The sequence below is a fragment of the Crocuta crocuta genome, unplaced genomic scaffold (genome assembly GCF_008692635.1).
Source record: "Crocuta crocuta isolate KB4526 unplaced genomic scaffold, BGI_CrCroc_1.0 scaffold426, whole genome shotgun sequence".
Lineage (NCBI taxonomy): Eukaryota > Metazoa > Chordata > Mammalia > Carnivora > Hyaenidae > Crocuta > Crocuta crocuta.
The window spans coordinates 485870-499153 of NW_027532452.1; the positions used below are offsets into that span (position 1 = coordinate 485870).

Genomic DNA, 13284 nt, shown 5'->3' on the forward strand with positions numbered 1-13284 from the left:
ACATCTGTACTAATATGCACTCAATCTGTGCTATTTATAGGTTAATTAACCACAGATGTTTACCTTTAAATTATAAACTTTTTAAAAATTAAAAATGTAGTTCCTTACTTGTACTAGTCACATTTTGAGTGGTCAACAATCAAATATGGGAAGTGGCGACTGTCCAGGGTAGCAGAGACAGAACATTTCCATCACTGCACAAAGTTCTACTAGACAGCACTGCTCTGAAGGACCAGGTCACAAACAAGTAATCCATGCAGTTTCAGGGACCATGTCTGAATCCTAAGTGGATGCCAAATAGTGGAACACGTAGGTGCCAGGCTGTGCTAAGCAGTTTTCACGGACTGTGTTTTATTGACGCTTCACCACAAACTATGACGTGTGTACTATTTCTATCACCATTTTACAGAAGTGAAACAACTTGCCAAACATGATACAGCCATTAAGTGGCAGAGCCAGGATTTGCACCAAAACCAATACTCTTAACCAAACATTTTCCTAGAGGGCTAATAAGAGCATACAATGATGTGACCTGCAAATGATGCCTTCACTTCAAAAGGTGATAGAGCGTGGTACACTAAGACAGACTTTATAAGAGCTCAAAAAAGAGGCGGGAGAACAAAGACATCACTTGGTAGGCAGCTAATAGGCCTGCTGAAGGTAAAGGAACCCATACCGGTCATCAGACCATGAGCATGCTGTGAAAGGCAATATAGTTTTGGAAAAGCATCATCTCTCACGATAAAATTAATGTTAATTAGAACTGTGCTGATTTTATTTCTATTATGTAGATTTACTTTGATTTTATTGTTGTACCAAAGTTGCAAAGCATAGACACTTTTACGTTTGTGTAGTTACATCAAATGATAATAATTTACTTGATCCCAGAGGCCCACAATAATTTTGTTACTTTAAAGGGAGCCCATACATTAGTCAAATTTGAGGATAACAGACTCTTGACTAACCAATCATAAAGCTTTAAGGACTCAAGTATAGGAATAAGAGTCTCTTAATGTCTTAATGCAGTTCATTTAACATCTAGTTAAATAAATGTTTTATTTAAGTGATTTTAGTAATGTTAAAACATTTTAAAGCAATAATTTAAAGTTACGTTTTAAAGTAATAATTACATTTTTTTTTTTAATTTCTGAGAGAGAGACAGACAGACAGACAGCATGAGGAGGGGAGGGTCAAAGAGAGAGGGAGATAGAGAATCTGAAGCAGGCTCCAGGCTCTGAGCTAGCTGGACACGGGGCTTGAACCCATGAACCATGAGAACATGACCTGAGCCGAAGTCGGGCGCGTAACTGACTGAGCCACCCAGGCGTCCCAATAATTATACTTACAAAAGAACATAAATTATCACGTATACTTTTAGTAAATGCCTAATATGTCACAAGCTACATAATTAGCTTTGACCTGCAAAGATGGTAACCATACTCATAAAGCTTCAAATGGTGACTTTATCTAGGAAGCTCACATATTGTATTTCTCACAACTCTAACAGGTAGTAATTAGGAGATGTTAACTAGCTATTTGTGAAACTAAAAATGTTATCATCAGCAAAAAGCTCTTTCAACATCATCAGAATGTACTCAGTCTCTCTTTCCTGGACATTATCACAGAAACACACTATTCAAACAATTCACATACCTACTCTCCCCGCCCCCAAACACATAAGGACAACCTAAGATGTTTACTCTCAGATGAGTTTACTCGCCTTCTCACCCCCCAAAAAGTAAAACAACCTTCAGTTTTTTTGAGAAAAAGCCTTAAGAAGAGAAGCTAACCCCTGCATCCACTACTTACTTGACATTTGTTGGCTAAAATACCTAGAAACAACAGGAATGCCTCACTGCTTACATTTAAAAAATATATATATTTACTCCAAATAAGGACTTTATTAGTAAATTGAAGAGGGTATTACATTTGATTACAATACATCACAAACATGTTTTTAAATTTAGTTTTAAAAGTGCCACAACACATATGATTACCTAAAGAACCTTCAAAAATCTATTTTGAGAAAAAAAGCAAAGAATCTCTATTTCCAAGCCAACAAGCCAAAGTGAAGGTTTGGCCATACAGATAAAAAAGAACCAATCTAGAGCAAATCCAAACAATATCCGGTCCCTTCACAAGTAAAACAAGAAGGTAATTAAAAAACCTGGAGAATGAAAATACACCGTCTACTAAAAGTTTGTGCTTGCTTACTTAGCTTTAAAAACTATTGCCTTTGTTAGAAGTTACTTCAGTGTAGTGCTTTAAGTTCAGTTCTTAAGGATGTTTTAATTCTTTAAAAAAATGTTTTTTTTTTATTGAGAGTGAGAGAAAGCGGGGAAGCAAGCTCGAGAGAGAGACCATGCTTGCAAACGGGGGCGGGGGGGTGGTGAGGGGGGGACTAGAGAGAGGGAGAGAGAGAATCCAAAACAGGCTCTCTGCACTGTCAGCAGAGTCAGATGTGGGCTTGAATTCACAAGGTGAGATGAGATCATGACCTGACCAGAAACCCAGAGTCTGACGCTTGGGACTGAACCACCCAGGCACCCCTATGTTTTAATTCTTAAAGTAAACACTAATACTTTAATTCTTAAATTTTCAAATTGACTCAGAAAGTAAGAAGCATGGATAAAACCAAAGCAAAACCTCATTTTTCTATGTATTAGTAAGGGTAAAAAGGGTGCAGGTGTATTTTTTATTTCTCCTGATCCAAATTATACAATCCTCCAAATTAATACTATTTGCAGTTTCTCATCCCCTGATTTGGGCAGCATTGGTCCAATTCCCACAGAAAGGGTGGATTAAGTAGGGCGGGCTCATGGACTCTCAGAATGGGAAGGAGAAAGAAGTAATGGACTCACTACCCACAGCTCCTGTGCACTTTGTCCCGAGACGGACACCGCGAGTGTGCATACGGAAGGTGTGCTACGGCCTCCATGGGAAGCAATCAGACTCCTTCCAAGGAGAGGAAACCGGAGTCCCCAGAGGCGCTCCATAAAGGAAAAGGGCAGAAAGCCCCCTCCCGGCACTTCAGTAAAGGTCAATGAAAGGAAGGATGAAGCCCGTGCCAACCTAACCCACCTCCCCACACCTCCCCCCTCTCCCGCCGGAAAGGAGGCCAGGCCTCGCGCCCTCGTAGGAATCCTCGAGTAAACGTAGGCAGCAAAAGGGCGGTGCCACAGAAGCCAGCGCCCCGCGGCAGCTTCCCAGAGCGGATCGGAAGGAGGGAAGGAGGGAGAGGGAGGGCAGGAGCAGGCGCGCCTGCCCACACCCAGCCCGAACGAGGCGTGCTGACTCTTCCGCTTCAGCCACCCGGCCGGAGCCCGGACCAGCGCACCTTCAGCTGGAGCAGCAGCGCACTCACCCACCGGCCCGCTCACCAAGAATGGAAATCCCGCCGACCCACTACCCAGCCTCCAGGGCCGCCGCGGTGGCGGAGAACTGCATCAACTACCAGCAGGGGACCCCCCACAAGGTGTTTCTGGTGCAGACTATCAAACAAGCCAGCATGGAGGTGAGTCCGCACCTACTCGCTTTCCCCGCACTCCGCACTCCGGAGGGTCTTAGCCTCGTTCTTCGCGCGACTTCCCTTCCGCTCCACCCTTGCCTGTTTGGGGACTAGGCGAGTCTAGGGAAGTTAACATTTCTGGAGACAGCTGACACTCCGGGGGAGCGAGGGTCGTTAGTTTTTTGGTTTTTTATTTTTTTCCCCCCTTGGAAAGGCAGACGGTTTCTAATGGGCACCATTACAAAGAAATGGGAAAATGTTCTAAATGTGAGGCGGCATTTTACCCTTTACAAAGTGAAACCCGTAGGAACCATTCAAAAGAATCTTAAAACTGCTACTGTGTTTCTTATCTACTACGCTAATCTGAACCAACAAAAGCTCCTGTCTTCCAAACATTCTTCTTTGCCTCAATTTTAAGAACAATCCTTACCAGACCCCGCTACCGAAAAGGGAGAAGTAAACAGCAAAAGAAACTGACAACCAAAATCAGAGAAAAGCATTCTGGCTGAAGCGTTGCTTTAACAACCCAAACGCTAAGGCTACTGCCTTCTGTAAAAGATGTGCTCCCTCTGGCAAAAGGTTAAATTAAATGCTTATGGCCACAGCTATAACTAACCACGCTTGTTTCCGTTTTAGTGAAACAAGATTTGAGATTGTTGCTTAGTTTTCCGACATAAATTTAACCAATAGTCTGTAAGAGCTGAGAGGGAGTAGATGTTACTTCAAAACTGCACCAGATAATGAGGTATAAACTCTTAATTGTATCTTGATTCAAAAGTGAAATACCTAAACATTTGTCTTACAGTTATAAAATTTGTTGTAGTATCATTTTGCAGGTCCACTAATGTATAAGTAAAAACAGTACTTAACATCTCTAACCACTTTGCAGTAGTCTGCCCCAAAATGGAATTCACCTTCACTAAACACCGTCTGGAAGCTATACAGGGCTTTCTGAAAAACTTTTCATTGGTGTATCCTGTTTTTCATCTTAGAATCAGAAGATGTTTTACAATTTATTTTGTAGAGAATTTAGGATCAGAGATCCAGAGGTTGACATCCTCTGATGATTGAAAGTGAATTATAACCCATTTTATTTATATATGCTTTTAACCCCCACTTCTGTTCTCATCCAAAATAAACCTGATAGAGGACTTCTGGAATTTGATGTTATATACATGGTGACATACCTTTTTCAAGCTCTAAGGCTTTAATCATTTACCCCCACCAGTCAGCCCTCTGTCCCAACCAAATGAGAGTGTATTCTTCTAACAATACAAATAACTGAGTTGCTGTTATAATAACTCATCATGTTTTCTTAATAGGATATTCCAGGAAGAGGACATAAGTATTGCCTTAAATTCTCTGTGGAAGAAATTATCCAAAAAGTAAGTGAAACATCCTTTATTATTAAACAAAATTTGATTCTAGAAATATTTTAGATCACCTTTGCTGATAAAAATCATCGGATTAATTTTTTTAAGTTGTTGTGAAATCCCTGCCTTGAAAAAATAACTATACAAGGGTCAGATTTTATGCTTTTTAAAATATGTTCTGAGATACATGGAGTATTTCTATTTAGGTAGTTAGCAAAGACTATATACATTTCGGTTCAAATAAATTCCCTTAAAAAAGGTTATATACTCATAGGACAGTGTGAACTTATGCCTAAATGAACAAGTAATTTACTCTGCAATCATCATCACTTTCTTATATGTCTGCTTTCTCATTCTATTTCTTTTAAAGATATTTATGTGCAATAAAATGACCTAATGATACCACCATGTCAGATAAGAATTTTTAGTAATGGGGCAAGGAAATTTTTAAAAACTATATTCCTGCCAAATAATTAGTGAGACACACTTAAAAGAAAGGAATTGCAATTTGTACCATAAACATCTTGACATTTTTTTTAAAAAAAGCTTGCCCTTTTGTTGAGCATAATTCAGAAGAGATACAGGTTAACATAAGATTTATTAAAAGACATCTGAGCTGCTAGACAGCCATCTTTCAAAGCAGAACCAATGCTACTATTTTCTAATTATACATAAAGATACAGATTACTGTATCTGGGTTTGAGAATATTTCTTGTTAATTCAGAAGCAGAGAGTAACAGAAAGATTTTAAAAAGTAACCAGAGGCTAGAGGTAGTATATAAAATCAGACTAAAATCTATCCTTACAAATCAGACTAAAATCTGTCCTTACAAATGGACCCCATTAATACTGAAATAATGTTTTAGGAAGAATTTATAAAATTATGAAACCCTGTAAGTTATAAAATAAGTTACCTATTTTAGAGATCTTTAATGAAGCTGTAGGCCACATCCAATTAGATGCCTCTGTAATAAACACTCTGAAGTCATTTGAAACACCATTAGAAGGCCAACACTTTAACTGTTGTATCTTAAGAGTGACAATTACTAATCGATGGCCATCTACACATAAAGATACTTTGCAAAATGTTTCAAACAGCAAGTGACCCTGAACTGTACAGCTGAAGTACTGTACCCTCTAACGGGACAAGATACTGCACCAGAAGTCAACTTCACATTTGAAGGAGAAATTGGAAAGAACCCAGATAAAGAAGATAACACATTTTATCAAAGACTCAAGTCTATGAAGGAACCACTTGAAGCACAAAATATTCCAGGTATATAAATATGGCATGGAAATTTTTTTTCAACTTTAAGATCGGTATTAATTATCTATGCACAAAACTGTTAGATGGTAACATAATGTTGGAAATATACTGGCTTTTGCAAAATTACTCACTGCCAATCTAATTCAACAAAAAAAGGTCTTGCAACTTTGTAGATCCATGGCTTAATTGCATTCTGTACACATTTGAAGGAAATTAAGACACGACTTAGATTTAAATTTTCTTAAAGGTTAATAACCGTATACATAAAGTAATTACATTTGCCATATAAATGTTTCTCTCACCAGACAGTTTTGGAAATGTATCTCCAGAAATGAAGCCAGTTCGACATTTAGCGTGGGTAGCCTGTGGTTATATAATATGGCAGAATTCTACTGAAAACACATGGTATAAAATGGTAAAAATTCAAACTGTCAAGCAAGTGGTAAGTGATTTCTATAAGATATACTATTAACAAAGTTTATTTTACAGAGAGTGTGATTATTCAGAATTGGATAAACAGTGCCCCTTTAATCATTTTACGTTAAAAATAGTGAGCCTGTTTTTGAAGCAGTGAAACTTACAACCACGGCTAAAAAGAAAAGTGAAGCTGCAGTTTCAAGAGAGTGAAGTACTAAGTTATAGGTAATTTGGCCAGTTCTTGTGCTCAGCTTAAAACAGATTATATTCCTTGGCAATCTAAATTTTATGTTCAACTTCCTATAGCTATGCAATACTGAAACTACCTCTGTTTCCCTCCTCTCTGAAATGGTGGTGCCAGAGACATGGCTGCCATTTTTTGCCCCAGGGATCGGCTGGAACAAAAATATTAGCATCTTAATCTTTGTGAAGCATGCTGTACATGATTTTCTTTTATAACGCATTTAGTCATAATCTACAACCTCATTTCTTGTTGCTAGCCTGGTGTTTTGTCGGATAGGACTATTTAGAACTGCCTCTTTCTAGACTTTAAAGAGATAAAGTCAACTTCACATTTCAGCCTTATTAAGAGGTTACAAAGTCAACTGTAGATATGTAAAAGATCTAAAGAAAAACAATGCAAAGACATCACAACAAAGTCTGAGCTCTGTAAGTAAAAAGGACGTTCCACATGACTTGTTTCTGCTGGCTGGTAACAAACTGCAAGGCAACTGCAGAACCTTTGCTCCACAGGTTTTTGTAACATGATACCTGTGGGCCTTGGGGGGCAGGACACCCAGTCACAGTCGTCACAACATGATGCCAAATCCCTAACATAAATACTACAACATTTTCAGAAAGAGAGCCTTTTTCTAATGCATTTCTACAGATAACGCTTTGGTTACAACATTCCTGTAGGGGTACTGAGGCCTCAAGTAATTGAGTGACAGGTCCAGGTTACAGAAATTATATGGTCATAATCATGGTTTGCAAGGCATGTTTTTGTAGCAAAATATGCTCCAGCCAGTACTAGTAGTTTTATGAAAGAAAACTCCTATAACCCTTCATCAAAGTTTTAAAGCATTAATTAAAATTTCAACAGAAAGGTTTACTGCACATTTATAATCCCTATTAACCAAAGGAGCCACAGTAGCGTGTGCTGTCCCTCGGAGGCTAGGGCTTGTTTCGATACATTGATTACAAGCCAACAACCTTGTACAACAGGTCTCTGGTGAATGTAGTTTTATGCGGTATTTCTATGTAGCAGATGGTATAAATACTTTATATGCCCATAGCAATAAGCAGCACAGAGCAAAGCTTTAATTATAAAACTAGATAACTACATTCATTAAATTTTACTACTCTCAGTTTTTAAAAAGAATTTCTGTTATAAAATTGGTTTCCTTTAATGTGAACACTCAATTTCATAGTTTATTCCTTAAATGATCTTTTTCTGCATAATGGAAACATTAAGGAATCTTAAATGATAAACTTTAGATTGTAATACTCTAAAGTAGCTATCATACCCCAGCACCTAAAAAGGGGACACAACTTTATTTATTTAAGGTTTATTTATGTATGCTCTGAAAAAGAGTGTGAATGAGGGAGGAGCAGAGAGAAAGGGAGTGAAAGAATCCCAAGCAGGCACCACACTGCCAGTGTGGCACCCAACATGGGGCTTGAACTCACGAACCTGTGAGAACATGACCTGAACCATCAAGAGTCATCTGCTTAAAAGATTGAGCCACCCAGGTGCCCCAAGGGTATACAACTTTTAGAGTACCAGGTGAAATCATGATTTTAAATGTAGTTTGAACAAAAACTTAATTTTATAAGAACATAGTTTTCTGATAAGGCTAAATTATAACATTCAATGTTTATTTTTACTTATTAAATGCAAATATTATAATCATCTAGTAATGAAAGCTCAATTTTAAAATGAACGTATTATTTTTGCCAAAGATATGAAGTTTCAAACACCAGGTTTTTATTTTTTGTGATAGCAAAGAAATGATGACTTCATTGAATTAGACTACACCATTCTACTTCATGACATTGCATCTCAGGTAAAGTATCATCTACCTTTATCTGATGTGACTGTGAAAACAGAGACTTGTATTGTAGCCACAATGTAGTTCATAATTCTAAGTCATAATTCTGACTCTAAATAAGAATTTATGTAAATTAAAATAGATACCAGGCTGAAGTATTTTATACTTATAGCCATTTACCCTTTTTTATGCTGTTCTTTATAAAGACTATTTTGTCCTATAAATCCAACATTGTTTTCTTAGACATCTTCTGAATTTTATCACAGCATTAGTTAGTTTCCTTTACTTGCAGGAAATTATTCCTTGGCAAATGCAAGTTCTCTGGCATCCACAATACGGTACTAAAGTAAAGCATAACAGCCGTCTGCCAAAGGAAGCACAACTGGAGTAAATGAAGACCCTAATGCTGGATGAAGTGGCAACATGCTTATAAATGCTGTGTTTTCCCGATCTTCATGGATACCTAGCTTATGGGGCCAAACTGCAAAGTGTCACTTTGTATAAATGTCTTCATTGCAGTATAGAACTGCAGATTCTGTAACAGTGTCATGATGTAAGAGTATCCCAACACTAATAGTGGTATGTATATCCTATAATAAAAAGCTTCAATTCCAGTCTCCTAGTATGTTTAATTGTGTTGCATACTTACGGGACGGGGGCAGTGATGGTCTCCCTGAAAGCAACCTTTGGCTTTCCTGTGACACAAGGACAGCCATATTCTCTTTCCATCCTCTAAAAAGAACAGGGGAGATAATTTTTTGGTATACTTAAAAAAATTAAAGAAGAAAAATCTTAAGAACCTTAACTACCATTGAAGCACTTGTTTAAACATATTTCAAAAAAGATAAACCTTGTATGATTTAAGTATCTTACAAAGGTTAGAGGCATATCAAGTAATACAAACTGCTTTTTAAAGATTTCATGTAAATGAATTCTAATTAAGACTGATTAACTTACACTTACCTCTAATTAGTCTATCCACTAAAACTTCACCTTTTTTCTGTATTATTACATATTCACTGGAATAGCAGGTGAATCTGTTGTCAATTTTCTACTGTCTTAACTTCTAAAATGTGATCACAACCTGAATTTTTAATATGTCATATAGCTTTTGTTTTCATTCATAAAGAAGACCTTTCCTAGGAAAATATGGCCCGTCTATTATCTATATTCTGATGATCTTTAAGCACGAGCTTGAAAAGACCACAGGGAAGAAATGGCCTGAAGAGTGGGTACTGATAGGCCAGCTTCCTCAGCAGGTCTCTCCCTAAGGCTGGGTCCAGGATTTACTTGACCCAACTAACCATGACCTAAGGAATAGATGGATGGTCTTACTGCAGTTGTTGAGCCTTAATTCTAGGAGTCTGCAGTATTTTACAAATAAAAGGATTCAGAAATCAAAAAGAATTAATCTGTAACACACAGTAACATTTGTAACACAGTATGCCACATCTGGATACAAACCAGAATGAAGTGTGAAGAACCACTATCAATTTACAGTCATTAGACTAAGAATTATTGACTTGCAACAAGACAGAAACAAATACAATGAATTTAACTTAATTTTCTTGTTATTCATTACCTGAGCATAGATTTCCAGGTGTAATTCCCCCATTCCAGATACAATTGTCTCTTTGCTCTCAGTGTCGAAGTGGACTTTAAATGTAGGGTCTTCTCTTGTAAACCTGCCAATACCTTTTGAAAATTTTTCCAGATCATTCTTTAAAAACAGAAAGTCATTACACATTTTACTTAGCATGATAAGCAATAGGGTTGTTGAAAGAATTTTAGCGAATGAAATCAAATACGTTAACAGGACATAACAATGATCCCCACCTAGTTCCTGGGCCATAACCTTTCAATGTGAGCTTGGATGCCACCCAGTCAAGAGAGCAGCGAAAAGATGGCTGAAAGAATTTTCTTTCCATATCAAGATAGAAAACAAGAGTCCAAGACTTAACTATGCCTTTTCCTATTCTTAGATATACAGAAACTATCCACTTGTGAAAAACTTCCCATGAAGGGGAAAGAACCTGTTACTGTTACATTTCAGAAATCCTATACATAATCAAAGGAATCAATATGTTTACCAAGACTTGACTGTAGCTTCAAGCAGGATTTAGTTAAGACCAAGAGTAAAGCAAATGCCACAGTGAGACTTCTCCCTATCAAAACAACTTGCTTGGACGTAGTTGGATGTACCTTAATTCTCCTTAGATGTAACTCCATACATGGTAAGCAGAATAATGGTCCTCTAAAGATACACCCTAATCCCCCAAACCTGTGAACATTACTTTAGAGGTGAAGGGGACTTTGCAGATATGATTAAGGTTACAGACACTGAGATGGGGAGAAATTACCATGAAGAATCTGAAGAATCTTTAAAAAGGAAGAGGAGTGCAGAAGGGTTAATTTAGGGAGATGGAATAAGGGAAGAGGGAAAAGACATTTGAAGCACAAAAGGGACTCATTTTGTGGTTGACAGCAAGAAGACAAGAGGAATTAAGCCCCAGAAGATGGGTAGCCTCTAGAAGCTAGAACCAGGCCCCAGGTGACAGTCATCAGGGAAATGGGGACCCTAGTCCTAATAGCCATAAAGGGCTGAATTTTGCCAACAATCTGAGTTAGCCAAAAATAAAATGTCCCCTAGAGCCTCCAGAAAGGAACACAGCTCTGTCAATATCTTGAATTTAGCTGATTAAGAACTACATCAGATTTCTAACACTAAAAAGAATACATCTGTGTTATTTTAAGCCACCAAGTTTGTGGTACTTTCTTATGGCAGCAATAAAAAACTAACACACCCTGAACTACCAGTATTTAACAGCTGTCACATGTGCATGGAACCATTCTATAGGAGTATGCTGTGTATATGTTCCTCAAATTCTACCCACAATACTGCCAGACAGAATTATCCATGTTTCACAGGTGAGGAAACTAGGTGTAGAAAGAAGAAGTGACTTGCTCAAGGCCACAGAACTAAGCGCACGGCAAAGCCAGGACTGAATCCTGGGTTAGTCTATCTCTGAAGTCTCTTGCCTTTTCGCTACATTAGCTAGGTACTGTCAACTTACTAGAAGATCATCCCTGCTCATACTATCGAGATTCAGAGCTTTATGCAGTGATGTCATCATTTGATTTAAATTAATTTATTCCAGCAAGGATATAGCTCTGAGACACCAAAAAACCTGCCGTTGATTTCCCTCCACTGTTGTCAACTATCAACAGTTAAATACCTTACATGGACTCTGAATCAGGAGTGAAGAGGCATAGTATCTTTAACTTTTGTCCCTGAATATTCTGAAGGACAAAGCAAACGATTTTGCAAAGCACCTGGACCTGTGGCATTTCACTGTGTAGTAATATGCAAGGTTTGCCTTTTCTCAGATTTTTGAGATGGAAGGATTTAATGTTTCTTACTCCCTCAACATTCTTTTTTCTGTACCAAGAAGGGTCTGGAAAATCTCATTTCCTCAAAAAAGAGGAAGTAGTACGTATTAATGTATTCACAAGACAATAAATCAGAGTACGTTGTATAAACAATAGCACCCAGCTGACAAGAGGTCATAAAATGTTCACTCAATGCATGAATGGGTTCACTTCAATTTACAATATTAACATGACTATTAATGAACGTCAAAGCAACTTAAGAGCTCAACTATGGCAGCAATGCAAATTAAACCTATTGAAGCAATTCTAGTTTCATAAAAAGCTAAATGACATAAAGTCCAATCATAAAACTATTATATTTGAAAGTAAGACAGTCTTGTTTTAGACTTTCCACGTTAGAACCAGACATGTACTTTCTAACTAGCCCAAAACCAGAGATGAAGCAATTTATCTATGCAGTAGTCTAATGTACTTTAGTGAGGTTTTACTACAACTTAAGACAAATGTCCCTGTTTCCCCTTTTTCATTCCTTTATGATCTGAATCTATGAAAATATTCTTATCACTTTGGAGCTAGTGATACTGTAAAGAGTCAGAAAGCACTGCCTTGCACCAATTTAAATACCATTAATTTTTTCTTTTTTTAAATGTTTTTATTTATTTATTTTTTATTTCTGAGAGAGAGAGAGAGAGAGCGTGAGCAGGGAAGGGTCAGAGAGAGAGGGAGACACAGAATCTGACACAGAATCTAGGCTCTGAGCTAGCTGTCAGCACAGAGCCTGATGCGGGGCTCGAACCCACGAATCATGAGATCATGACCTGAGCCGAAGTTGGGCTGCCCAACCAAATGAGCCACCCAGGCACCCCAATACCATCAATTTTTTTCAATGTGAGAATTACTGCCAACCAACTGGTAGTTTTTTGTTTTCTTAAGTTTGAGAGAGAGCCAGCACAAGTGGGGGAGGGGCAGAGAGAGAGAGAGAGAGAGAGAGAGTCTCAACCAGGCTCTACACTTCCAGTGCAGAGCCCAATGTGGGGCTCCAACCCAGAAAGCCACAAGATCATGACTTGAGCCGAAACCAAGAGTTAGACACTTAACTGACTGAGCCACTCAGGTGTCCCCAGACTGATAGTTTTAAAAGGTGATCTTGGGCGCCTTGGTGGCTCAGTCGGTTAAGTGTCCGGCTCTTGATTTCAGCTCGTATCATGATTTTGTGGGTTCCTGGGATTCAGCCCTGAGTCGGGCTCTGCGCTGACAGTGTAAAGCCTGCTTGGGATT

At 38.1% G+C, this 13284-nt stretch overlaps 2 protein-coding genes across 2 annotated transcripts in view; one reads left to right on the plus strand and one right to left on the minus strand.

Annotated features, from left to right (window-relative positions):
• The window catches only part of GFM1 (G elongation factor mitochondrial 1), a 48126-nt gene that overhangs the window by 12901 nt on the left and 21941 nt on the right, over positions 1-13284 (minus strand). Inside the window, exons 12-13 of the mRNA XM_077779422.1 lie at positions 10199-10336; positions 9266-9348 (exon numbers count right to left, since the gene is read on the minus strand). Of these exons, the coding sequence (XP_077635548.1) occupies positions 9266-9348; positions 10199-10336 (221 nt within the window). The remainder of the gene's footprint in view (positions 1-9265; positions 9349-10198; positions 10337-13284) is intronic.
• Positions 3185-9230, plus strand: LXN (latexin). The gene is made up of 6 exons (XM_077779423.1): positions 3185-3514; positions 4831-4893; positions 5980-6157; positions 6454-6590; positions 8569-8631; positions 8909-9230. Exons 1-6 carry the CDS (start codon positions 3386-3388, stop codon positions 9005-9007), a joined length of 669 nt encoding a protein of 222 aa, XP_077635549.1. The 5' UTR covers positions 3185-3385; the 3' UTR covers positions 9008-9230.

Bases quoted from the DNA above. Each gene is read 5' to 3' on its own strand.
- LXN (XM_077779423.1), top strand. From the start codon at position 3,386: ATGGAAATCCCGCCGACCCACTACCCAGCCTCCAGGGCCGCCGCGGTG. The intron at 6,158-6,453 runs GTATATAAATAT...TTCTCTCACCAG, and splicing joins TGAAGCACAAAATATTCCAG to ACAGTTTTGGAAATGTATCT. The intron at 6,591-8,568 runs GTAAGTGATTTC...TTTTTGTGATAG, and splicing joins TTCAAACTGTCAAGCAAGTG to CAAAGAAATGATGACTTCAT.